Source organism: Ascidia mentula, chromosome 1 (assembly GCF_947561715.1).
Source record: "Ascidia mentula chromosome 1, kaAscMent1.1, whole genome shotgun sequence".
Taxonomy (NCBI): domain Eukaryota; kingdom Metazoa; phylum Chordata; class Ascidiacea; order Phlebobranchia; family Ascidiidae; genus Ascidia; species Ascidia mentula.
The window spans coordinates 27790904-27816494 of record NC_138566.1 but is presented as its reverse complement, the minus strand read 5'-3'; the positions used below and the strand labels follow the sequence as shown (position 1 = coordinate 27816494).

General features: G+C 37.4%; 6 protein-coding genes across 9 annotated transcripts; 4 read left to right on the top strand and 2 right to left on the bottom strand.

Moving 5' to 3' along the window:
* The first annotated feature begins 140 nt into the window (after positions 1–140).
* Positions 141–1578, top strand: LOC145907420 (peroxisomal membrane protein 2-like). Its single transcript, XM_082994837.1, has 5 exons — positions 141–317; positions 643–735; positions 794–974; positions 1125–1244; positions 1310–1578. Exons 1-5 carry the CDS (start codon positions 220–222, stop codon positions 1382–1384), a joined length of 567 nt encoding a protein of 188 aa, XP_082850963.1. The 5' UTR covers positions 141–219; the 3' UTR covers positions 1385–1578.
* A 4736-nt stretch (positions 1579–6314) lies between these two features.
* Positions 6315–6642, top strand: LOC145907430 (U6 snRNA-associated Sm-like protein LSm8). Its single transcript, XM_082994844.1, has one exon. It carries the CDS (start codon positions 6349–6351, stop codon positions 6637–6639), a length of 291 nt encoding a protein of 96 aa, XP_082850970.1. The 5' UTR covers positions 6315–6348; the 3' UTR covers positions 6640–6642.
* A 283-nt stretch (positions 6643–6925) lies between these two features.
* Positions 6926–9946, top strand: LOC145907264 (vacuolar protein sorting-associated protein 33B-like). Its single transcript, XM_082994693.1, has 9 exons — positions 6926–7217; positions 7400–7581; positions 7636–7869; positions 7936–8078; positions 8219–8315; positions 8499–8646; positions 8823–9034; positions 9155–9414; positions 9491–9946. Exons 1-9 carry the CDS (start codon positions 6926–6928, stop codon positions 9783–9785), a joined length of 1863 nt encoding a protein of 620 aa, XP_082850819.1. The 3' UTR covers positions 9786–9946.
* A 1537-nt stretch (positions 9947–11483) lies between these two features.
* Positions 11484–14730, bottom strand: LOC145907360 (mitoferrin-1-like). Of its 2 annotated transcripts, none has more exons than XM_082994781.1 (5): positions 14717–14730; positions 14415–14639; positions 13527–13752; positions 13300–13356; positions 11484–13087 (listed from the first exon to the last, which is right to left on the bottom strand). In XM_082994781.1, exons 2-5 carry the CDS (start codon positions 14574–14576, stop codon positions 12504–12506), a joined length of 1029 nt encoding a protein of 342 aa, XP_082850907.1. In that variant the 5' UTR covers positions 14577–14639; positions 14717–14730; the 3' UTR covers positions 11484–12503. The 2 variants fall into 2 exon arrangements, with proteins under 2 accessions (XP_082850907.1, XP_082850915.1); XM_082994789.1 differs by having other exon boundaries at positions 14415–14636.
* Positions 14731–15885: 1155 nt separating this feature from the next.
* Positions 15886–23310, bottom strand: LOC145907170 (beta-mannosidase-like). Of its 3 annotated transcripts, none has more exons than XM_082994602.1 (19): positions 23190–23310; positions 22500–23125; positions 22196–22396; positions 21846–22012; positions 21450–21577; positions 20973–21154; positions 20438–20541; positions 20056–20208; positions 19772–19961; positions 19443–19596; positions 19175–19364; positions 18892–19111; positions 18649–18793; positions 18080–18360; positions 17712–17822; positions 17482–17581; positions 17202–17336; positions 16849–16999; positions 15886–16603 (listed from the first exon to the last, which is right to left on the bottom strand). In XM_082994602.1, the coding sequence occupies exons 2-19, from the start codon at positions 22737–22739 to the stop codon at positions 16381–16383; spliced, it is 3075 nt and encodes a 1024-aa protein (XP_082850728.1). In that variant the 5' UTR covers positions 22740–23125; positions 23190–23310; the 3' UTR covers positions 15886–16380. The 3 variants fall into 3 exon arrangements, with proteins under 3 accessions (XP_082850728.1, XP_082850740.1, XP_082850735.1); XM_082994614.1 differs by having other exon boundaries at positions 22500–22702; positions 23190–23282; XM_082994609.1 differs by lacking the exon at positions 23190–23310 and having other exon boundaries at positions 22500–23139.
* An 860-nt stretch (positions 23311–24170) lies between these two features.
* On the top strand, positions 24171–25486 carry LOC145907379 (3-beta-hydroxysteroid sulfotransferase-like). The gene is made up of 3 exons (XM_082994800.1): positions 24171–24858; positions 24976–25110; positions 25307–25486. Exons 1-3 carry the CDS (start codon positions 24277–24279, stop codon positions 25463–25465), a joined length of 876 nt encoding a protein of 291 aa, XP_082850926.1. The 5' UTR covers positions 24171–24276; the 3' UTR covers positions 25466–25486.
* The last annotated feature ends 105 nt before the right edge of the window (positions 25487–25591 follow it).

The window sequence follows — 25591 nt, the reverse complement described above, 5'->3', positions numbered from 1 at the left end:
TTTAAATATTATTTAGATGTAAAGGCACAAACTAAAAAACTATGAATAAAATACCCGAATAAAAAATAAAAAGACAAAAATGTGTCGGCGCGAAATGATACGCATGATTAGTTTGTTTACGTTTGTGAAATGAAACGAGATTTGTGCAGGATCTGCGAACTGCGCTCAAGGTCTGTCTGTTTTAATAATTGACAAACATTGAAACACAACACACACAGTATGGATTCTCAGGACAAAGATGACAAGTTAAAGAAGTATTGGAAAGTTTATCTTTATGCTTTAAGGAGCAATCCTGTGCGAACTAAAGCAGTCAGCAGGTACAAGTTTGTCGTATCTCACATACGTTGGAAACACTTTCGCACCAAAAATCTTCATTGTTGTACTTTTGATGCAATACCTCGGTGTGAGGGATATTTTTTCATGCTTTTATGTTGCCTTTAGGTATTTGTATTTCCAGTTATTTGAGCATGTGAGAGAGTGAATAAATATCCCAGAATCCCACCTATAGTAAAAGTCACTTGACTTACAAGTTCTGACTGACTGTCTACATTTTCTAAACACAACTTTCCAAAAACTTCTCTGAATGGAAAAGTGCCACCTCAAAACCATATTTTTAATCTGGAAATTTTTAATTTTTGTTAGTGGCATTATTGGAATGATTGGAAATATAACAGCACAACTGATCAACCTTTATCGCGGGGAAATGGATGAAATCTCATTTTCGGCTATAGGCAGGTTTGTTTTCAATTCATCAAACAGGCTTTGTAATTTAAAAGCTTTAACTTTTCTGCAGGTACGGTGCCTTTGGTCTCTTAATCACTGGACCACTGGTACATTACTTCTACAAGTGGCTTGATGAAAAATACCCACCCTCCAAAGAACGAGAGGTTGCAATAAAGCGTTTCTTCATTGAACGGTTGGTGTTGGCACCTCTCTTCAGTGTTGTATTCCATGCATTTATGTCAGGCTTGGAGGTTTGTCACATTTGTTATAAAAAGAAGACTTAATTTGATTGCGTGGGATTTTGTATTCAAATCACCATAATACAATATTGTGGCAACACAGTGTTAAAAGAGCACAAATAATGTTGTTGTTGCTACAAGTAAACAAATACATTTGTGTAGTACCAATCTGTTGCTCCAACTATTCTGACAGTGAGGGCTTTGTTTTGGCCAACTTTGCTGATGAATTGGAAGTACTGGACGGTCCTTCAGTTTATAATTATCAACTATGTGCCAAGGGATGTAAGTTAAACAGGATCCCTGTTTATGAAACTCTTGTGAAAATAACCATTTAATTTTTTACACAGCTTAGGCCACTGTTTGGAAGTTTGTGTGGACTTCTGTGGAACATTGCATTATCAGCTGGATTATTCCAACAATAAAATTTAATCAATAACCTATAATCCTAATTGTTTTGTGATGAAAATTTATTTATGAAAAAAAACTTAAAAGACTACCTTAATTGTTAGGTGAAAAAAGTTGTTCCACAACAGTTTTATGCACATATGTGCCAACCATGTATATTATACTGATTTTGTGCAATCATTTTTGTTTATAATCGTGGAGAAATTAATAAACTGCTAATCGTCAGTCTGAAATAGACTAACTGCTTAAGCAAAATCTTATAGTTTACCATTTTAAAAAATGAAAATTTTACAGAGAAACTCGTCCAAAAAATAGTAAATATTTTCTGCATTTTATAATTTTAAATTCAATCGTTTTTCATACACTTTTTGGCAAACAGTTTATCTTTTCGTATTATGAAAAGCCACCAAAGGCTGGATATCGAACCAGAATTTTTTAAATATCAAAAGTCCGGTTTTGGAGAAAGCCGCTTCGGTGACACTTTACACCGCATATCAGTATTTCTCAAAAAAAAAGTTTTGCTTGCTTGGAATGCCCGTCTTATACTCCTCTGTCATATACAAAGTCGGCACGCAACAAAGCAACCGGTGATGCATTAAAGGTCAGATTTGGGGTTGAATGAGCAGGGACTCATCTGCTGTTTGTCAGGGCGATTTTCAGCGTATATGGTGCAGTTTTAGTGCAATTTTGACCTTTTTAGTCAGCTAGACATACAAATACGCATCTTTTGAAACAAAGAAAATGTCGTAAAAACTACAGAAATCAACCTATTCTGCTTGGTGGTGACTGACAGGCCTGTAAATAACTCTAAGGGTCTCAGAGATATTTAACAGTGTCTCGATGGCCTGAGCGGTTATTGAGTCTCTTTGATGGTTAAACCTGCTTCTGCCCCGTTCTATAAAGCACCCAGAACCAAGATCTCTTCCCGAATAATTGTATTCATTTCTGTTATCTTCTTCATTACGACGGTACAGTACAGCTTTCAATACAACGTTGTTAGGATGCCAGCAAATAGAATGGCAGCAAGTAGAATAAATTAGAATGGATTAGAATCAGAATGAATTTACCGGTCTAACCTGGGCTTTTTTTACGCTCTCCATTATGAGAGCTGATTGGTCAATAATGTCACGTGATATCATGAGGCGCTTGAAGTAATATAATACAAGAACATAGGTGTGATGTGACATAAGCATAGGAGGACATTTTATGTGGTAAACAGGATGTTGAATGAATCACTTTACTCGAGAATATTCGATGGCTCAATCATTTGGGTCACATTGTGGGATTATGCAGTACATGTGCAAAGCTGCGCGCAAAACATTACGCAATACAAGCACTGGTTTCTGTGACGTATGTTACAAATACTTCCCCCCAGATTTGCAGGTGATGAATATAACATCAGCTGTGGGCGATTAAAAAATTGTTAATGCGATTGAACGAGTAAATTGCAAATGGTGGGTACGGAAAAAAATGATATAATACGCAAATTTGGTAAGTTATTAGTAGAGAAATCTCGGTTATAATGGTGCACAAGGAAAAGTCACAACAAATGCAATGGCATGCGAATACACAAAGGGTCATTACCATGTCGTGGGGGTGATAACAATGCGAGAAGATTTATGGATAGGGCCATGCGCCTATGCAGTGGGAGGTGCGGCTGGTTCTTGCTGGGCATTTACATTTTGCAAATCAGGGTACAATTCATGCAAGGGATTATTTTCAGCCTCGTTTTGTACTGCTGCTTCAGGTTCGTTACCTGGTGCATTCCTATTAAAGGGATTTAAGTTTGTCCGAGCCCGTGCTATATAATGAGCAATAGATGGTCTTACACGTGGGTATAGGCGTAGCCAGACATGCTTAATTGCAAAGCATGTTAATATGACACCCCAAATTAAGGATAAAATGACTAAAATAGCCAAGATACTGCTCCAAAATGGGTCTGTTATAGAGGAGAGTGTCATTAATAACGTTTGTTTAAGTACTGAATGGATGCTGCTTGAAGATGCGCAAGTTTGCCACATCCGACGTTTTGGAGAAGTCCTTTTGCCTCCAAAATACGAGTCTAAGCGTTCATTCTGCCGTTTGGCCTGTGCCAGTGACGCAAGAATTGAGTCTAGATCCCTCAGCGGGTAATGAGGGGTTCCTATAGGAACATTCTATAGAATGTTGGAAGCTTCGATAAAGTTATTTTACTTAATCGACTTATTTATAGGAAGCAATTGCGGGGTTAATTGGTTGATATTCGTATCAACGTGGGACATTGTACAATTAATAAACCGGTAGGTTTTTCCTTGTATTTTAAAGAGAAAAATCCTATTAGGTTGGTAGTGCTCTACAAACTGTACCTTTGAGTGTAATTCACCGTTAGAGTACAGCTGCCAAACGGTTTGCTTCGAGTTAGCTGGCCAGGCTAATTCGGTAAACAATGGACGTGTGGCAAATACATTATTATATTGTAAGGAGCGTAGTAGGCGTACATTTCGGTACGTGCAGCCGATCTCTGTGATAGTTTCTCCAGTAATGGCTGCTTTCTGTTGTCCCGTGAGTAATGATAAAGTAAGCAAGCGGTTAATGCGCGCGTTAGTTGCAATTAGCAACGAGTGATAAGATTGCAGTTGACATTCTAGGTAAGATGCATCAGCATTCAGGTGTTGGAAACTTGATCGTAATTGATCATTTAAATCGTTTAGGTAAAAACCAATAGCAGTCGGCATGGCCTTTGCAGGCGGGCGTTAGTGCCTGATAGTTGGGCTGGACAAAATCGCATGAAAAACGTGTTGGTGATGCGGCTACGGGAAATACGAATAAAAACATGCACAATAGCAAACTAAGTTGTCCTCCTGGGTCCGTTGAAATGTTGGACGGACCGTCATCAATGCGAAAAAAAGTTATGTAGTTTTCAATGGGGCGAATTATGATCACAAGCGTGAAAATGATGGTTCTGTTATATACATGAATTCGGTAAAACGTTGAAATGCGAATTACAGCATGGTTTCCGGCGCGTTTAAAGTTTGTATAGGCGATGCTGAAATTGTTTGTATATTGTACCTCACGGGCTGTGGATGCCCTCTGGTTCTTGTTCTGGATTTTCCGGAAAATCGGTCCTTGAGTGTTGGATTTGCTTGTTCCTGTAGATCCCTGGGGGTCGGATTGGATGATAGAATCCATCCAAAACTGTAGGTTGTCGATAGCGATAGATTCTCAAGAAAGGAGTCGTTCCAAGCGGGGCATCATTGTAAATAACTCTAAGGGTCTCAGAGATATTTAACAGTGTCTCGATGGCCTGAGCGGTTATTGAGTCTCTTTGATGGTTAAACCTGCTTCTGCCCCGTTCTATAAAGCACCCAGAACCAAGATCTCTTCCCGAATAATTGTATTCATTTCTGTTATCTTCTTCATTACGACCGTACATTACAGCTTTCAATACAACGTTGTTAGGATGCCAGCAAATAGAATGGCAGCAAGTAGAATAAATTAGAATGGATTAGAATCAGAATGAATTTACCGGTCTAACCTGGGCTTTTTTTACGCTCTCCATTATGAGAGCTGATTGGTCAATAATGTCACGGGATATCATGAGGCGCTTGAAGTAATATAATACAAGAACATAGGTGTGATGTGACATAAGCATAGGAGGACATTTTATGTGGTAAACAGGATGTTGAATGAATCACTTTACTCGAGAATATTCGATGGCTCAATCATTTGGGTCACATTGTGGGATTATGCAGTACATGTGCAAAGCTGCGCGCAAAACATTACGCAATACAAGCACTGGTTTCTGTGACGTATGTTACACACGCAAAACATTACGCAATACAAGCACTGCTTTCTGTGACGTATGTTACAGGCCCTTGACAGAAATTGATCAAGCAGATATAGATGCAATATGATAATGTGTGATTTGGTGGTGAGACTGCGGATTTATGTACAGTAAAATAGTTTGGTGTTCGACTTTGAGTAAATGGCAAGCAAAATTGTCCGTTTTATTGCCACGAGGCACATTGACATGAGAATAAAATAAAACCAAAATTCCCTCACCGAGAATCACCACTCTGTCGTAATTTTGCAAAGTCTGCAGGGAATTCAGTTTGTCAAAAACTCTTTGATATTTTGTGTAAACTTGGTCCTTCTACTCTTTTGCATTTACACCCGTCTTTCCGACACCTTTGCTAGTTGTCTTACTTGCGTTACGTCTTTCAACTTGCGCTACTTTTTTAATCTGTGACGAGTGATCACAGAAATTATCTCTTTGTTTTTCCCGTATTTCACAAATGAACAGATTCTAACATTTGGTCTCACAGATTATTCCGGATCTCGATTTTTGTCTCAGATCGAACTTGGTTCCAAGATCAGACCATCAGTGTCGGTACGTCCTGCAGCTATCGTTGTGTCAGGCTGAAACTTTCCAGACAGATTTAATGCTGGGTTCGCGGTGATGCAATGTCGTCAAGACCATCGTAATCTGCAGCGTGCGGAAAAATATTTGCGACTAACAACGTAATGTAGGTCACCAGTTTTTGCCAAAACAAAACCAATGACAATTGTATGTTGTGAAGTTTCACTAAATTGTCAAGAAGACTGGCCAATAATGAAAAGTCGACACAAACGTCTTAACAATGTTGCAGATTTTGACTCCCTCAAAGAAAAAATTAATCATTTTGCACTTTTCTTAACCTGGGTTTGTATACGTAAATATTATTTCTGCATTTTACCGGCGCAGTAAGCAACAAAACATGGGTCAGTGGACGGAGGCGTGTTTAATTTTTTCAACAATCGCGCGTTAATTATCTTTTAATATTCCAGAAAGCAATGTGGTTACAAATGGGCCAGAATACATGTATGTATGTAGTTAAGTGCTATTGTAATTCAATATTCTGAAAAAAAAACGAGATTAAAAACGAAAAACGGATCAATATATTTACTGTTTCTTTATCTGTAGAATAGACACATTTTGTATCAACAATCAAGGTTCATTAAAATGGCCTCAGCCCTGGAGCCACTGGTAAACAGAATTGTTTCAGTTATAACATCAGACGGGAGAATGATCGTCGGGATGTTGAAGGGATTCGATCAAACCATTAACCTCATCCTGGATGAGAGCCACGAAAGAGTCTTTTCCTCATCTCATGGAGTGGAGCAAGTGATGTTGGGACTTTACATAATTCGTGGTGATAATGTTGCCGTGGTGGGAGAAGTGGACGACACAACAGACGCGGCACTTGACTTGGAAAACATGAGGGCAGCACCTTTAAACTCTGTTGTTCATTAGTTTTAAACCTGCATGTTGGTTTTGATCGTTCTTACTTTCTTATGGTATTGGTCCAGTGTGGAATCACTACCAAACCTTCCAAAACATTCATGTAAATATTTGTCACAACTCCTGAAAAATCAGAGTTGGGTTTACTTTTGACATTTGTTGTAACAAATAGTTCAGGTTTCCTGTGAACACCACTGCCCACATCTTCGTTAATGATATTAACTCCATATTTCTCAAGGTAGATTTTAGTTTATGCTTACTGGTGTAAAAATTGTTGGTGTTTATAATAAGAGTAGACATGGAAGGATTTCCAAATGTTCAGATACTGAAAGCACAAGCAAGGGAACAGTTGACGATTTTGTTGGGGAACTTTTATGGAAAGAAAGATCTTGTAATTGATCCAGCACTAATGACAGTTCTTGATCGTCTTACTGGTCTGCAATTCCTCAAGGACAAAGGAGTCGACAAAGTCTATAAGTTGGAACACAAAGAAATACTTGGAGGAGGCAATAAGAGAGTTTACATTGTTAGACCAAGTGTGAAGTCCATGCGACAAATTGCAGCCCATATCCACTCTGACAAGCGGGCAGGTATACAACATATAGCAAAAGATTGTCTTTCTGTTATTAGTAGCTTGTCGAAAGTTTTGTTGTGAGAAAGACATTTTTAATGTTTATTACAAGCTTTGCATGATAAATATACTTATGTATTCAGGTATTATTTTGAGTATTTTGTCAGGGAATTTAAAGGAAACTTTGAATAACTTTTACAGAAAAGATCCGTGCGTACAAAGTGTGGATGGTTCCCCGTACTCTGCATGTTTGCCAATCAATTCTGGAACAGGAAGGTGTTTTCACCCCAAATCTCATCGAGGATCTTAACATTGGATTCCTACCATTAGACCATGATGTCATATCACTGGAAAATCCACAAATACTTAATTCAGTGTTCATGGTAAGAAACAAATTTATGTTTATTTGTCATTTTTTTAACATCCCTGGTTTTCAGGAGGGAGACTTCACTTGGCTCCACACGGTGGCACAATCCATTGTTGGCTTGCAAACCACATTTGGGACAATACCCAACATATATGGGCAAGGGAATGCAGCAGAAATTGTAAAAAAATTAACTAACACTTTATTGTCTGAACTTGAAGAAAAAAAGTCACCTTTACAACACCAAATTGGTCACTTGATTTTGCTTGACAGGAATGTGGATTATGTGACACCTCTGTGTTCCCAGGTTAGTTTATCTCATGAACGTGCAAACCCCATATATGGTGATGAAAGAGCAATGGTTTTTCTCCAGGTAACTTACGAAGGACTCCTGGATGACATATTTGAAATAAAATGTGGCGTTGTTGACTTTGGCCCGGAGGTGACCAAGACGGAAAAGAGCGTAAAAACAGTTTTAAACAGTGACGACAGTTTGTTCAATGAAATAAGAGACAGGTTAGAAAGTTTTAAAAAATTCTTGTGTGTTCTGGCAACTTTCAACCTTGAAAATATAAAAAAACGGAAAATATTTGACAGCTCTTTTATAGCAAATAGTGTTGGTAAAATTTAGTATTTTTAGCCCAATATGTTTTCAGGCATTTCACGAATGTCTTCCCTTACTTGAGCACCAGAGCAAAGGAAATACAGGCAAACTATGACAAGAGGCACGATATGGAACTAAAAGATTTAAAAGTAATCGACTTACATATTTCATACGAAGTTAAATCACTTTTCATTGTTTAAGTTGTGAAAATTATAACTACAGCCAGCAATATCTAACGCACTGGAAAAACTATTACTTCACTCAGTGTAACTATCACACTTTACACATTAACCATAACCAATAGAGAAAATGTTTTGTTAATTTTTGTGTAGACATTTGTTGCGAGTGAATTGAAAGGTTTGAAGCAAGAGCACAGATCTCTAACCCTCCATATTGGGGCAAGTGAAGTTATAATGAAACACAAAACCAAGGGTACTTTACGTAGGGGTGATCTACAGGATATTTTGAAAATTGAGCACAGTAAGAATACCACATTCATTTAATATTACATTTCTGCAAAGCTTTTGGGGAATAAGGCTAATATTTCAATTCAGTTTTTGTGTTTTCAAATCAACATCTTAATAACAACATTGTTAACATTTGTTGAATGAAGTTGTTCATTTGAAAAAAACTTCAAATACTTTTTGTATGTTCAGGTTTGCTTGATGGATCAGACTTCCGTGATTCTTTGGATTACATCAAAGAATGCATTCACCGACAATATGACATTTTCCTAACATTAAGACTTCTGTGTTTACTTTCTTGCACCACTAGTGGTTTGCTACCAAAAGATTATCAAACTTTGAAACTTAAGTTCCTGCACAGCTATGGTTTCCAACACATGTTGACATTCTTTAATTTAAAAAAGGTAACTTTTGATAAAAAATGGCAATCTAAAAAAAAGTTAACTATACAAAAACATTTCTGTATTTGAATGTTGATTGTGGTTCGTATTTCTGCTATCTTGACAAAATCACTTCTCTATCAGGCAGGACTTTTGACTGAAGCACAGACAGGAAAGGAAGCATCCATCGAGTCAAACCTTAACAAACTTGCTGACAACACAAGAGTTGGTTCGGCCGTTTCTTACGTCACAAGCTCCCTTGCTGCGTTGCAAAAAAAAGACTGGTTTCGAACCGTCAGCAAGAAATTAAGTTTAATTCCCAAACCTGGCACTGAATATAACCTAAAAAACCCACAAGATATGGGTTACGTGTTCGGAGGTGCATATATTCCACTAACCTGCAGGTAAGACAGTCCGTGTATTCATTGTAGATGGTATTTTGTATCACTACTGATATCAGTAACAATGTTAATTGTGTAGATTGGTTGAACAATCAATTCAACGGAAAGGATGGAATGGGCTGGAGGACGTCTTGCGCCATCTGCCGGGCAATACTTTTCAGAATCTGGAGGCAAGATCAGCAAAAGGTGGAAGAGTTGGCGATGAATCAGCATCCAAGGTCGCGCTTGTGTATTTCATCGGTGGTGTGACCTACTCTGAGATATCCGCACTAAGATTCCTCGCTAAACAGAAAGGATATTGCATCATAATCGCTACCACTGCTGTCATCAATGGTGACAGAATGCTTTCTTCGTTCGTCGAGACGGTCAGGTGACCGTTGTCATGGTTACGACGATGTCATTGTCGAACGAGTTTCCGTTTGAGTGGACATGCACGGATGCACTTGAGTGATTTGCATTGTGACGTAATCAGCATGTTTTTTGGAGTCGTATTTGCGCTGCTATCATTGTTGCAATAAATGTTCCCCTTAACCTTGCCGGCTTTGTAACGAATAAACGGTTTATGTTCGCAACGATTAGGCTCACACTTGCGTTTGTAACTCGAACCGTTCTTGCGGAGACAATGGATTTCGTGCAATGGTTTCTCACTTACATTACGTATATCGTGACGTCACCCTAAATATCCCCAACGTGAGTGGAGTCAGCTCTGATGTAAAGGCGACGAGTGAAAGCACGATTACCAGCTCCCTGAAACCGAGTCATTATACCTACTTACTTACTGAGAGTTTGATTTCTTGGAATCGCCTGTATGATATCTATGGCTGACAGAGACTCAGTAACGGATCAGTACAAAATATGATAAAAATGCTACGTTCAATTTGAATAAGCGATACCGATGATGCCTGCATACACAGGTGAATAAAATATATGTCGCAGAAACTTGAAACGGACAGGCGACTTAGGATTTTTTATCATATTTTGTACTTACTAACTGGTGCATCATTTAGTCATCAAACCCAAACATATTTTGACCTTATCCAGCGTTTCTTAAACAGGGATTAAAAAATAGTTTGTTGATATCAATTTTGTGTCCAACCAACATTAGCTATTATATGTCTGGCAGTCATACCTCCCTTTTGACAATGCCACATGTGAATATAAAGTGACAAGGACAATGAATTATCTTACAATCCGTTCAACATTGGCCCGCGTACAAACCTTTATCCCAAAGTTGCTTCATGTGACGTCACATTCTTTTCGTTGTTCCAGTTAATTGTTTTTGAAACAAATGCTCGTTGTTTCACGTCAATAAATTAGTTTAAGTGACTCGACCTGCCAGCAAGGTTACGTTTTGTGCTGATTTTCAAGACCAGCTTGACTAAAATAATTGAGATTTTAATCAAATAGGTCCAGTCCGATGGCCACCAAATATCAACGAGATTTAATTTGCAACAAAAACACTCAAGTGTATTAGGTTCCAGAATTCTTACGTACTTGAACAAATGCCCGATAGTAAAATTTGCAGTTTACAAAATCGAACGCTTTTCTTTAAATACAAGATGGGTTTGTACGATGTGAAGTTGATGAATCGAGAAACTACAATGAAGTTTTCGAACGTTGAAAGTTTTGTCAATGATCAACGACTCTCAGGTCGGCAAACAGAAAAGCCCGTATTCGTTGGTCGTCAACCACACGCGGCCACTATCCGGTGGTCGGAGTTAATCATTGAATCATGACCAGGACAAGCTGTGAGAGGGCCACGTTTAAAATGCGTCGTCAAGCCTTACGTTGTTGCCGCCCAAACAGCATTCTATATTCAGCAAAACAAGCAATAATCCAACAAGTGTAGAATGAATTTAAGTGTAAGTAGCAGCGCCGTCCACTAACTCTTATCAATTATTTACACTAGTAATGATTTGCGGATCGCCACGAACATTTTAACACAACAGATTACCACTAAAAAGTTGATCTGATACATTGATAAACGTACAAACCAACCCTGGGTTGAACAAACTACCAAAGTCAAAATTCAATGTTTATTCAAATCACATCTGAAATTCGCACTACTGGGGAGGTTAGCAAAAACAACAGAGCAATAACAACTCGCCAATGTTTCGTATCAACCAAAACAATGTTTAAAGGACAATATATAAGTTTAGCAAACATTTAGCTAATAGCACAAAATTGATTTGTGTGTAATTGAGTTACATCTGCATTCATACCATTGCAAGGTCGCTGGGTGGAAGGTGGTGCTGTCAGTAGGAAACCCAGTTGACACATTCATTCCACTTAAATTATGACCAGTATCGGAAATTGAGGCAGGTTTTGTGCAGTTTGTAACAAACTTAAACTATTTCTAAATTAAAACATGTAGAAAACTCAGTACAAGTTGAATTTTGTTCGATGTGAAGATTTTTTAAGAGTTTGCTATAAACAATGTGTTAAGAATGGTTTTGAAACCTATGTTTATTGAATTAAGTTTGCTTGCAACACATAACAATCCAAAAGACACCATAATCTATATCTGCAATGTTAATTCCTGGCCCAAATACCCCCCTATTATCCCCTCATACCACATAATGGAGTTGGTAGTGGATAATGACCACAATTGTGACATCATTATGTCTCTTACAGAAATAATGAACCTTGCAATAACCCGCTTGTAGTTGTAATGCTAATGTGAATATTACACATAATAAATGTACATTACCAATTTGGTGGCAGGCTACTTATTATTTGCTGGAAAATTTGCAAAAAAAGGTAATAATAAAATTGTTAATAATTCTTTTGAACAAAACAAATAAAGCTGAAGAATAAATTTGAACAATATAGCGTATGAGACTAAATATAGTTGAAAAGCAGACTCTAATTTGTGACATTGTTTAGACAATAAGTGTAGTGGCGCGTTTTGTTTAACTGTGGTTAACTCAGTAAACACTAAATTATGTTGTGGCCCAAACCGCTAAATGTACATGAACAATCATATGGGCTTAGACATAAACACCTGCCAAAAACCAGGGACATATTGTTGTTATTTGAAAACTATGACTGAATTTTATGACGAAAAACAACCTTGCAATACTACCGCACCGTTACTTGTTTGGTGGAGTTAGAAGTGATCCAGAACATGCTGGGGTCCATGTTACCGGGGCGTATGATGTGTAAGTTTTATCGCTTGATTCCTGGCCACTTGGTGAGTTTTTTGATGAAAGAAGATGCTTGAATGCTTCATAAACACTCCACGAGATTGCAGTAGAGGGCATCTGGTAGAACATTCTCGCTGTCACACCACGAAAAAACGTCCTTAATCCATCAGTTCTGTAAACCATGAAGACTGCTTGTTTGAGGCCATGCACGGTCGTGTTTTGAACAGATTCCTGTGTGTTTAATAATGTCCTACACACATCTAACGGGTTTGTAACAAATGCTGCTGCACCACCAGCTGTTGCTCCACTGATAATGTGACTAAGTGGGAGGTAAGTCCTTGTTGGGTTCGCATATTCCTGGGTGATCTCATACACCATGAAATGGACAGTTTGGAAGGGGACATTCATGACAAACTGTGTTGGAAAGCTTCGATAGAACGCCCGTACTCCTTCAGTTTGGTAAGTGTGAAGCATGCAACTTCTGCATGTTGTATAAGTGGATCCGTACATCTGCATTCGCTGCTTTATCACTACACAAGTATCCGAGGGTATAACGATTTGAAAAATAGTTACATCAAAACACTATACAAAATCTTGCAATATACTTATTTAGGTGGCACTACATATATAAAATATTATATGTAGTTGCATCTCATATCAGTATATACATGTTTTTAGTCAACTGGATATGGGTTTAAATATTTGACATATTTTGATTTTTATCACAAAGTTTGTTATTTACCATCGGCAGGATTCATTACAATATCATGGAAGAATGTCGAAACAGCGCCGGCCAAACCTGAAATAAAGACGTAAATTATATTTACACATTGCAATGTCTCGTTATATGCACAGAAAAGTGTCTAAAATTTATTTTAACAATGTTTTATTCAACAAAATGAATGTTTTATGCAAATCCATCATTTCTCATTTATAGAATAAACTTTTTTGAGCTGGAATTGAACATACCATTAGCAATGCTTGAATTCTTCCATTTTTTTCCATTAATTTTGAGTGTAAGTTCGTGCTTTGTCTTTTCATAACAAGCAAAGTACATAGCATGAGCAGGACCAGCACCAATAACCATGGCACTCATGCCACGAAGCAATCTTCGCGATCCTTCACGCTGGGATATTGTGATAAACGCATCACGTAAACCACTGTAATAAACTGAGCGTATGCTCTGCATCTGTGTCTAAAAAAATACAATTTTTCATGTGAGTTTACCACAAACTATGTTGGCTTCCTCCAAATAATTATTTTTTGTGGGCTTTATATTAAATGATGTCCTGGGTTAGTTGCATCACCTGACACGTTTTATATTGGTGATAGTAAAGGTGATTTTAAGCTCAAAGTTTAAAAAACTTTACATAGAGTGTACATTTAATATGTTGAGTTTAAATACAGCATAGTAGCAACAATGTATTGATGATTTATTGTTTGTTAAATTCAAGTTTAGTTAAAATCACACAAAATATTTTTTGTAAGCTGAAGGTATCAATATTCATCAACATAATAAAGCGTGGCCCTTAAGGAAACCTACCTTGTACAAAGTCATTTCATCAAGACAACATCCCAAAAAAGTGATATTAAACAATATGCAGTATAACTGGCCATATAATATGTTTTAGTAAATTGGTGCACCTTCCAGTTCAACCATTTGAGAAAAATTTTATAAAATAGCCACTATACTAATTTATATTAAGTTGTTTTTAAATAAGTGTATTTCCAAACAAACTAAAAAAAACTTGACCACTGCAAATAACTCAAGCCTTCATATTCCACGGACGCTGAAGCCATAGAGAACTTTCACGCATAAATCCCAAATAACCACCATACATCCAAACATGTGCCAACCTTTATGCAATCAACAGGATACATTGTGGCATGTTCCATGATTCCGGCCGCAGCCCCGGCACACATGTGGACCGACATGGGCCACTCATTCGGCAATGCATCGTAATCATCATTGTCCATAACAATGTTTTGTGTCAGTGAAGTCTCTGAGAAAAAGGACATCAACTCTGCAGTCGTTTCGTGATGTGGAAGTTTCTTTGACAATTTTCAATGTACCAAGTTCTGCTGGCAAGAAGTTAAACATTGGTCAGAAAATTAGTTACATTCTACTTAATATTAAAAAGCCTAAAGTCGACATTTACCTATTTCAGCTTCTGAAAAATAAGGTTTTGGGCATAAAACTGTAACTACAACGACAAAATTTGATTTAAAACTTATTTGCAAGAAAGCCTACAGCTACAGGTAGGCCAGATTGGAAAGTTTGTTTTATGCGCGGAGGATTTATCCTCCGCGCACGACATTTTGTCCAATCTGGCAGGTGTAGTAGGTAACAATTCTTACTTTTCTTAAATACGGCAACAACTGCATGCAATTTGGCATTCCACAAAACATGTTTTTCTGTCATTTTTTATAATATACAAACTGCATTTCTATGACCCATGAATGCATACTTAGTTAAACGACAACATAATTTCGTGTACGTCACAACTCCAAATTTCTAGAATGCAAACTTCATGTTTCGTGTAAATGGCGACACGGGAGCATGGGCGACCACTACGTCACGCATGGAAAGTCACAATGATTCAGCAAATGTTTTCAAGGTAGATTTTCCGCTTAAAGGTTTCGAGGCACTAATCTCCTCATTAAATAACTGTTGGCATCAAATAATAATGGAATAACTGTAAAGTCGTTAATTGCACAAACAGTCTTGATATATACAATCTCTTTCTCAAATCGGTACATGAGCCATCTTCATTTTTGAATGACAGGTTGAAAATTCTTTAAACTTTTTTTTTATTGAACCCCACTTTACAAAAAAGTGAAGGTAAAGTTTTCACATAAAATAAACTAATCTTTTGGCAAAATTGTTGAGCAGAATGAAGGGTCACATGGGCGACGACCCGACATCAAGCTTTCTGACACCATGTTGGCAGTATAGGTCCCGACACCGATGGTCTGTTCTTGGAGCGAAGTTCGGTCTGAGACCAAAGCAGATATCTGGGACCGACCACCGTGATCTGGGACCGACCACGACAAGTTGAAAGACGTGTAGCACCTCACGCATGTTTCCTGACCTAACTCTGACCACTTCTGAGAAAAACTTGAAACTGCAAAAAACTCCAGCCCTCTTATTCCACGGACACTGAAGCCTCAGAGAAGTTTCATGTTTAAATCCTAAATAACCACCATACATCCAAACACCTCATAGACTACCCAACCTATACGCAATAACGTGATACATCGTGGGGCGATATTTACCACAAATCTGCATGAGTATAAATGTTTTAATGTTTTCAACTCAAACACCATACCAAAAGATTAAATTTCATTTATTGCAATAATAAAACCAGAGGAATTGTAAGCATAATACATTTGGCGGCGACAAAAATAACCAGAAAGTCAGCAAATGAGTCAAGTGGCAAAAAAGCGATTCTCAACAGCAGTATAAGAATGTTGCAAGTGAAAAACGTTCAAAAGCAGATAATACCCACGTAGAAGTAAACATGAAATAAACACTGTTGGTTTTCGGCATGGAAACTTCAGAAAATTAGAAATGAAAAGAAACAATCGAATATTATCAACAATGTTTACGTCACAATTGATTCTGTTCATAAACAGGAATATATTTGCAAAGCAATGATTATGTAAATTCATCAGCACATCAACTTTTATTTGCACAAACAATCATTAAGTAACGGATTACGTATGACTCAAGGGGAGGGGGGTCCTGTGTTCACCAAAAACAAAAAGTAGTGAAGCGATCGAACCTGAGTGAAAATTACATGTTTTGTACCAAACTACGTCATCAGATGACGTAAAACCGAATTTCGGTCTTTTTGGCGCCGTGGCCGTATCCTTTCTTGGACTTTACCAGAAAAGCAATTGAATCATCAACGCCACAAGTGACGTCATCAGTTTCGGATCGCGATGACGTAAAGGAGTTCTGTCTGGTGATGTCATCGGCGGAAAGCAAGTTGTTGTTTACGCATCTTGACTTCATGTTGCTTCTTTTACTCGGTTTATTTAACCTGGACAAATACGAGAGGTTGCGGGTTCGATTCCAAGATAATCACGTCAGCAACTTGTTTTTAATTCAATAAATAATGTAGTCGCATTTTGATATAAATCAGTGATTCTGTGGGACAGAGCAAAGGTGGGCCAGGAGATAAAGCGGCAAATTTCAAGATCAGTTTCCAGCTCTGACATTTAATGACGAAAATTGTGTCAAAATGTTTGCTATGAAGTGATTATAAAAAAATTAACTAATCAAAACCTTAAAACGAGGCACGTGGTCTGCACTGCTGCCATGACGATAAATAACAATCCAATAACGCCGAAAGCCAACTTGGCAGTGACGTCATCCAACCACGTGTATTCGATGACGTCAGCGGATACACCACCGGAAGAGTCGATGTCACTGAGGTCTGATAAAAAAGCAAAATAATAAGAACACAGTAAGAATATTATACACGTGTTTTGTGTCAAAGAAATATTAAAATAAATCATTGTGAACAATATTTGTTCTATTTAATGGGGAGGGTTAAGTTTGAGATTTAATATCAATTAAAGGTTTGTTTAATCTCTGTGTTTTCAAATCAACTTGGATACGATAAAGATTTTCCCCACCTTGATAAATCCCAGCAAGAGATTTCATTGACAAACTTCTATTCAAAGTTTCAACATTTAAATCTTTCTCCCAGGAATAGAAAATAATTTCCAAGGTTTCCTCGCTCATCACAAACCCATTGTCAGAAAATCTTCCTGCAAGTCATGTAATGTTTTTTTGCTACTTTATATTTGATGGGCATAAATAATATTAAGTGACAACATTATTTTTAAGTCACACAAAAGAAAATGTTTACATATTATTTAGATTATTTTAACAAATAAATCATGATGTTTTTACCTTCTATTCCAACAGCTTCGATCCACACAAAGAGAGCAGGTTGAGTCGATTTTATCTCAATTTGAAAATTATTCTCACCGAGACTCTCAACCTTCGCTACCTGAAGAAATACAGGGATTAAAAAGTCCCAAAAGTATTTGTGAAAGGTCAATGAATATTTTTAACATTTTGTTCATAGTGGAAACCACACTTACGTAGTAATTTACACAAATACGAAGCTGGGAACTTACCACAATGTCTGGTTTAGAAAGTCCAGCGATGTTTTTGAATGGAACAGGGAAGAAATTAGTTGGTTTGATGTCTGTTCTGTTCAGCAAACTTATAGTGAGATAGCACAACTCCTGAATATAAAACTGTTAGTTAGAAAACACCATGTTCTTTTGCCCATTTCTTTTCAAATCATCATAAACTGGTAATTTTGGTTTAAAATTAACAAGGAATGTGTGAATGGTGGATACTCCAGACTGCGGTGGTGGATAACAAAGTAAGTTTGAGCAATAGTAGATTCTTATAATCATAGTGAACTTTAAATAAACTACTTGTTTCAAATCCTACAAAATCATAAATTGAGCCAAACATCATGTTGAGCTCGACGTACCTTGTACGGACAGTTGCCATAGTGAAGAATGGACCCCACACTCTCCTGAAGTAACCATGACGACTGATGGGGAGGGATATAAACAACTTTCTTAAGCATGACGAGAGGTTGGAATTGTTGCCATGACCGCACTGTGACAAGCAATGTATCGTTGATTCCAGCATCAACATCTGATGCTGAGTAAACAGTTAGTTGTGTGTCATCGTCATAAGCGATCAATGAAACTGGAGCAAAAAATTTCACGGCAAAGTAGTGAAGAGCTTTCCATTTGCCGAGATATTCTGCAAATACAAAAAAACAGTTAAAACTGGTTGATGACACCATAAGTTTTCAGAAATCAATTTTTGATTTTCCCGCACAAAAAAATTTGACTTCTTTCCAAAACAAGTTCTACCAAACAGCCACATTTTATTTTAGAAATAATAGCTGCCATCCACTTTGCTTGTGTTTCAGAAGCAACAATTGAAAAAAATACATTATTTTAAACCGGAACAAACTGTAACATTATCAGTTAAACAATCTTGAAACCTTTGTAAATTCTAAATAAAGAAGAAAAATTATATAATGACCAGTAGACGACCAGGTTGGAGCTTGCCATATGTCGTTTAATTGCCAGTATAACGCCCCCATCGTGTGTCCAGCATTATTCACGATTTCACTTCGACTTCGCCGATAAAACTCTGTCTCACTTTTGTAACACAAAGCCTGCATCACCTGAAATTTAATAACTCAAATATTGATCAGAATAATCAGGGAAATATTAAGTAAAAGTATCTGATAAACTGCAAGACACCCAGCAATGAGTTGTTTACCTGAGTTAAATATATTGTGTCTTTGAATATTTGAGTTGAATTCCCAACATTTGGTAAACTAAAGTGCATTTTAATCTGATTGGTCATTTGCATGTTGCCGTTGCCATGGTGTTGCCTGTGATTCGCCCAATCAGAATCCATCATCCAGTCCCGTGGCTCAGTCACTGAGTGCAGACTCTCAAATGAAGGCCACGACTGGAATCCATATTCTGATGCAAATCTGGAAAGAAATTCAGTTTATGTCTTCAGAATAATTGGAAATGATCATTGAACCCATAATAACCTGGTCTTTGGATACTTTGTCCAGTCCAGACAATCGTCATTGTAGTTGTAATAATGAACATCTCCATAATAAACACTGTAAGGATCCTTGGCAACCCAACCCTCTTGTTGTGTTTCCCGGCCATTTGTTGGACTCGATGTTAGAAATGGTCGGGAATTATCGAGGTCGGTCACAACCGATCTGATCGTATCTAAACCAAACAGTAAGAACTACTTTTTATTTGCTTTGTTTGTTTCCAAGTAATTTCACACAAACTTTTTTAACCTACCCACATACAAAGTCACATAGTCACGTTTGTACCGGTCGAAATGATCTGTGGTGTTGTACCAGTCCGTAGACAAAGCTGCCTCATTTTCATTATTACCGGCCCAAGTTACAATGGATGAGTGGTGTTTCAGTCTCCAAACTTGGTCGCTGACCTCCTACAAGATAACAACCATTATAACAACTCTTGATCCTCACAATATTCAACATTTGTTACCCAAAAATTGAGACCAGAATTTGCCAATTATGAAATTGATTGGTATTTACTATTTGATTTAAATTTTAATTAGTCAGCAAATACAAATGCCATGAATAAAATTAAACACTTGTCACCTGTGTTACATTGGCAAGGAAGTCGTGAGATGTTGGATACAAAGCACACGCGAACATACAATCCTGCCATATCATGATCCCTTTCTCATCGGCAAGTTCATAGAATCTATCGTCTTCATAAACTCCCCCGCCCCACACTCGGAGCATGTTCATGTGAGCATCGTGTGCAGACGTCAAGAGGTTTTCAAACCTAAAATAACAAAATATTTATATATATGGGAGGAAAATTGACCTTTCAGAACATAGATTAAAAAGATATTGACCCAAATATACTGACACCTCACCTCTCCTCTGTGATCCTGTCCTTAAACGCATCAGCAGGAATCCAGTTCGCCCCTTTAACAAATACTGGCTTCTCATTAATTTTGAAGTAAAAACTTAAACCGGTCGAACCCTCAACTTCTTCCTGAATTAACTCAACCCGACGGAAACCAAATCTGAATAAAATGGGAGTGGGATTTATACTAACATGTGGACGAATTGTTTCAAAACATAATTGTCAGCTTATTTCCAGTGAAAATATAATATAGGAAATATAACATGGACAAAATTTTACAACCAAATATAGGTAACATACCAATTAATGAAATCAGCCAAGCAAAAACTTACAACATAGTTTGGTTGAAACAAATAATTAGGAAATCAAAAAAAAAGAAAATGTCTCACTTAAATGTTTTGTTGCTCGTTTCACCATGTGATGTAAAATTTACTGTGATGTCATAAAGGTTTGGATTACCGTAACCATTCGGCCACCAAAGCTTGAATCCGACCTTAATATGGGATGGAAAAAAGTTTTTATTTTTGAGAAGGTCAATAAAGAACAATAAATAATACAACAATTTAAGTATTGTCGTATTTAACATGATATTTTTGCGTTTTTGTTAAAGATAGTCACAAAAGGAAACATGTTTCCCAATTACAAGTAAAATGCTCAAAATCAAATATTGAACCTTGGTGTTGAAAGTCAGTAGGCAGTCAACAGTTCAAACTTTACTACAGTCAAGTGGGCCAAGTACTTAAATCAATATGTTTAACAAAACTGGCTTTTAATGCTGCATTCTGCAACTTCCACCATAACTTTACAAACAACAGACAAAATTTAAATGTTGAGCCACTCAAACACCTTTATTATTGCAATAAAAGTAAGGCAGAAATTAATTTACAGTAGGTTTAAAATAAACTTTCAGCTGCAAACATTTACCTTCGACATATCAACATTAAGATTTAAAACTGAAAAATAATTTGATGACGGCGATAAAGTGACGTTGGTGAAATTTTTGGTGACTCCAAGGTCAGGAATATTGATGGTAACATTTCCATGGGGTGAAATTGAGACAAGTTTGGAAACTTGAATCTTTAATTGAAACATCAGCTGGTGTTTATCTGAATAAGTGTGAATATTGTTGGCAAAATGTTCAGGTGAAAGAAACAGAAAGCACAGTCGTGGGTTACATTTAAAATTTGGTCAATCAATGATTTAAACATTAAAGTCTGCAAACTATATTAGAACTAATCCAAATAACATCTTGTAATGCTACATAGAAATGCAAAACATACATCTGGCTACATTCAATCCAATACCTCCAAAAAATTAAACCTACTGAAACCATTGACAACTGCAACCAAACAAATCGGCATTCTGAAAATTTGCTTTATCGTGTTTGAACAGCAACCGTACCCCAATCATATGTAGCCGTGGCATGAGTGAGGACAGATTTTGAGAAAGCAAGCAGATAAACCGGCTTCCAGATTCCCTGAGTAGCAAATGCTGGACCCCAATCCCAACTGAACGAACATTGTTCTTTTCTAAAATAAAATCAATGTTTACTTTCATAACTGCATGATTCTAATTAGCATTGCTTTAATCAAAAATTCATTAGCTTTCAAAATTGGAAAAAAATTGTAAACTCATTATCTGAGATGAGCGAACTTCAAAGCTTCTCTATGAAATCAATCCACAGTTTATTCATCACATAAATATGAACAATACATTATTGCCTATATTTACAAAACTATCATAAATACATTTCAAATAGAGACAAAATACTGTTAAATTCCACATAAGTTAGTTTACCGGATCAAGTTGACATGACAGATGCCATGTTGTACATCTGGTGGACAGTTTGGGGGGATCGTGTATGGTTGTTTTGATGACTGGTTGTTTGCATAGTCGATTGCAGAGGTAAACGACACAGTAAGCATATTGAAATTAGCTTGAAGCAAACCAGTGACATTGAATCTCTGAATAATAATTATGGAACTAAAATTACGTTGAAAAAAAAACACTTGCAGAAACAACTAATGTTTATAAGCAAAGTTTACACAAAAGTAGGTTAAATGTTTTCTCCCACTTTAAATGATTGACCTGCATGCTTTGTTACTGTGAAAAATTTAATGCAAATTGTTTATTAAAATAACACCTACATAGACAACAAACATGTCATAAGTGTGACCGATGACTTTTCCGTTGAGTGAAATCATTGCAATTGTATCGACTCCTTCGAACACCAACCACTGTTCATGTTCAGCAAGATGATCGGAAGCAACACTGAAAGTTCTTGAATATTTCCAATTTGTTTCCGCAATCCAGCGTAGTTTAACGTCGTTAAACCCATAGTATGGATTCTAAACATCATAAAAACACACTGCAGGATTTTAGTGTGTTTGTAATTTACATAAATCATTCAAAGCTTAATTTTAGAATAAAACCAACAAAGTAAATACTGACATCAGTTGGCCCCTTCCCATGCATCCAATCAGTGTGAACACAACCAGGTACTTGTGTGTGAGTCAGTTGGATTACAACATTCGAGGGAGGTTTCTCTCCAGAAGCTTTCCATGATTCACCACCAAGGTCTTGATGCCTTGTGTGTGCATCAACCAGTGTGAATTGAAATAGAGCAAGTACTACCCACCACATAGCAACAACATCTGCATAAAATGTTTTAAAATACGAATCTAAAAACATGTTGAAGATTGCAAAAATTTTCAAGTATAAGCGACCCCATCTTAGAACATAAATATCAGAACTAATCCTGCCCTGAGCTACATTTTGAAAAATATTACAAATTTACAATTTGCATTATAACACTGCAACTTAACGTGTGCACGGCCGTGTTGCCACTTAAAGTCTGAGGCATCCAGTTGCAACTTGCAACCATTTCCCATGTGAGCACTGCAGTGCGGCAGACGGTGATCCGTGAGGAAAGGCGGAATCGGTGCAGATTCACTCGTTGACCCGCATATCCGGTAAAAGAGCGTACAACACGTTTTATCGCTGCCGCCCCAATAGCAGATATGGACTTGCTATCCACACAGACTAACATTGCTATACTTGCAATCAGCAATTACTCGCTTGACAAAGTACAGGAGGTCAATTGCAGCAATAAATTAAGCAAGTAATTTGCAGGATTCTGACCTGTAAGTAGGTGAAACCCCTACATGTGATCAATCACAAGTCGTTCCGCTTTGTTGATTATTTGGAACAAATCCGCGGCATAAACAAAATTTGTGCACAGGCATAGTTTACTTGTCAAAAGTAGTCTAAGGTGTTAAGTAAAAATCATTGTCAAACTGGAAAGTACCCATAAATTGTGTAGCCAATCATGTCCACAGAGGAACGCAAACTCACTGAACCAAGAAACACAAAACAACGCTTGTATGGTTGCTGGCGTCTTCATCTTACCATTCTTATTTTTTAAGTTAAACTTTGAGTATTTTATGTTTTCACCACTGGTACAGTTTAAATATTACTTTACCTTTGTTTGGCAACTACTCACGAAATGCATTGTTTGCCAACCGTGAAAAGTGATGACTTGGCTGGAAATGTTTGTTGTATTCTCCATGGTCTGTTGCGTTTACAGAGGGCACTGCAAGTAGTTTGGTTCTTGTTGTATTAAAATTCATGGCCAGGTGCAGTGTAGGTGGTCATGAAACTAAATATTTAAGAAAGATTGCAACAATTTCTTAGAACCAAATAAACTGGAAGTTGTACTCAGCTTGAAGCAAAGTGTTTACTAATGATCTGTAAACCTGCTGTTTAAATTCCTCATTGCTCCAGATTCAATTGCAAAATGTAACCCGCAGTTTAAGGTACTACAGCTAATAACATCGATTTGCTCACAAGTGCTAAAATGCTTGCTGTAGATGATTACCGTAAAACCAGTATGTCAAAAGCGACATGTTGTTTAACTGTATTCAAACCAACCCCATATCATGGCATATTTGAGGTATTTGTCGAACATAGAGTCTACGAAGTTGTCATGGGACACTCATTCACACAACCACATGTAACGAGCACCACGCGATCGACGAAATATTCACCGACAAATCTTTACTGGGTTGAATGGATAAATGAAAACGTCACATGTCGCGCCCGGTTAAATCAATATCAATACCGACGAAGATTTGTAACTGGAAGCTGTACTTATGACAAATTTCTTTCAGAAACTTAGTTGCTAAAGAAGATTAATTGATTTGTAAACGACGTTTTCATCGTAGCTGCAATGAACAATAAAATAATTGCCCTCAGTTACGCCAAGACAAGGTCTGGGGGGTATATTGCCCTCCCAACGGCTTGCTCTCAGGAAAGTTATGACGAGGCCGCCAACTTCAAATTTGATCAGCATGACGTCATCATTTGTACGTTTCCCAAGAGCGGCACCACGTGGATGATGAACATCACGTGGTTGATCATCCACAAGGGGGCGCCTCTGCATGAGGGAGAAACTTTGTCCGATTTTGTTCCTTTCCTTGAGGCTGATGGTGCTAACCTATTATTACGTAATAGAGTGAATGACGTCACTCCTAGGCTTTACCACACTCACTTGCCGCGAAACCAGATGACGATATCGGAAAAAGCGAAGACAATTTGCGTGTTGCGCCACCCTAAGGATGTGTGCGTGTCATTTTATCACCACACGGTGGAGTACTCGAATCTCTATCACTTCAAAGGAGATTTCGACGATTATTTTCAACTTTTCGATCGCGGTCAGACTGATTTCGGGGATTATTTCGAGCATGTCAAATGTTGGATGGAGAGTTTCGCGGAATCGAATTGCTTCAACGTTCTCTATGAAGATTTGGTGGTGAGTTGATCTGTGAGGGTAGGACAACATTTTCAATCCGACTAACAGATTAATTTTCTTGTGACTCAAAACTTCTGCCTTATTATCAAAAATTAATGGGATTTCGCGATGTTTCAGAGCGACACAAAGTCGGTTGTTATGGACTTAGCGCGTTTCCTTGGATACGAGCATCACGTGAGCGACCCTAACGACCTTGAGACAATTCTGCAACATTGTAGCTTCAATTACATGGCGGGGAACATGACAAAGTTTGTAAGTTACCTGAAAGTTTTCATTACATTTGCCTCGGTTTGTCCAATCACTGTATTTGAAAGCGAAATTCCTACTGTTGTAACAGCTGTCTCACTGTTGGGAAAAACCCTCGTACAAGGGTGAAAATTCAGATCCAATATTTCATAATTATTCTATTGGTCATGAGTAGACTCCAAACTAATTTAATTTAATCCAGAGCCGCAGGATAGTGGATGGGAAATGCCCGGTTATAAGGAAGGGAATTATTGGAGATTGGAGAAATCACATGAGTGAGGAACAAGCAAAAACCATCGACGAAAAATGCAAAAAGTATGGAATTGATCATTTGTGGGGAAAATACCGACACTTGTTTTAATCCAAGCAACACCTGGTTTCCTTGACAACCCAAGACTCATAACAACATAATCAACGTTTAAAAATGCCCAAAGCAACTATCTGTGTGTGCAACGCCCTGCATAATAAGTAGCTTGTGGATGATGAT

Excerpts from the sequence above, each read along its gene's own strand:
- LOC145907420 (XM_082994837.1), top strand. The coding sequence starts at position 220 with ATGGATTCTCAGGACAAAGATGACAAGTTAAAGAAGTATTGGAAAGTT. Across the intron at positions 736-793 it reads TCATTTTCGGCTATAGGCAG|GTACGGTGCCTTTGGTCTCT; the intron begins GTTTGTTTTCAA and ends ACTTTTCTGCAG. Across the intron at positions 975-1,124 it reads CATTTATGTCAGGCTTGGAG|TACCAATCTGTTGCTCCAAC; the intron begins GTTTGTCACATT and ends ACATTTGTGTAG.
- LOC145907430 (XM_082994844.1), top strand. The coding sequence starts at position 6,349 with ATGGCCTCAGCCCTGGAGCCACTGGTAAACAGAATTGTTTCAGTTATA.
- LOC145907264 (XM_082994693.1), top strand. The coding sequence starts at position 6,926 with ATGGAAGGATTTCCAAATGTTCAGATACTGAAAGCACAAGCAAGGGAA. Across the intron at positions 8,316-8,498 it reads TGGAACTAAAAGATTTAAAA|ACATTTGTTGCGAGTGAATT; the intron begins GTAATCGACTTA and ends ATTTTTGTGTAG. Across the intron at positions 9,415-9,490 it reads TATATTCCACTAACCTGCAG|ATTGGTTGAACAATCAATTC; the intron begins GTAAGACAGTCC and ends TTAATTGTGTAG.
- LOC145907360 (XM_082994781.1), bottom strand. The coding sequence starts at position 14,576 with ATGTCCTTTTTCTCAGAGACTTCACTGACACAAAACATTGTTATGGAC. Across the intron at positions 13,753-14,414 it reads ATCCTGTTGATTGCATAAAG|ACACAGATGCAGAGCATACG; the intron begins GTTGGCACATGT and ends GTATTTTTTTAG. Across the intron at positions 13,357-13,526 it reads GAATTCAAGCATTGCTAATG|GTTTGGCCGGCGCTGTTTCG; the intron begins GTATGTTCAATT and ends TCTTTATTTCAG.
- LOC145907170 (XM_082994602.1), bottom strand. The coding sequence starts at position 22,739 with ATGTTTTTAGATTCGTATTTTAAAACATTTTATGCAGATGTTGTTGCT. Across the intron at positions 22,013-22,195 it reads ATGACATGTTTGTTGTCTAT|AGATTCAATGTCACTGGTTT; the intron begins GTAGGTGTTATT and ends ATTATTATTCAG. Across the intron at positions 21,155-21,449 it reads CACGGCTACATATGATTGGG|ATAAACACCAGCTGATGTTT; the intron begins GTACGGTTGCTG and ends ACACTTATTCAG.
- LOC145907379 (XM_082994800.1), top strand. The coding sequence starts at position 24,277 with ATGAACAATAAAATAATTGCCCTCAGTTACGCCAAGACAAGGTCTGGG. Across the intron at positions 24,859-24,975 it reads TTCTCTATGAAGATTTGGTG|AGCGACACAAAGTCGGTTGT; the intron begins GTGAGTTGATCT and ends GCGATGTTTCAG. Across the intron at positions 25,111-25,306 it reads CGGGGAACATGACAAAGTTT|AGCCGCAGGATAGTGGATGG; the intron begins GTAAGTTACCTG and ends AATTTAATCCAG.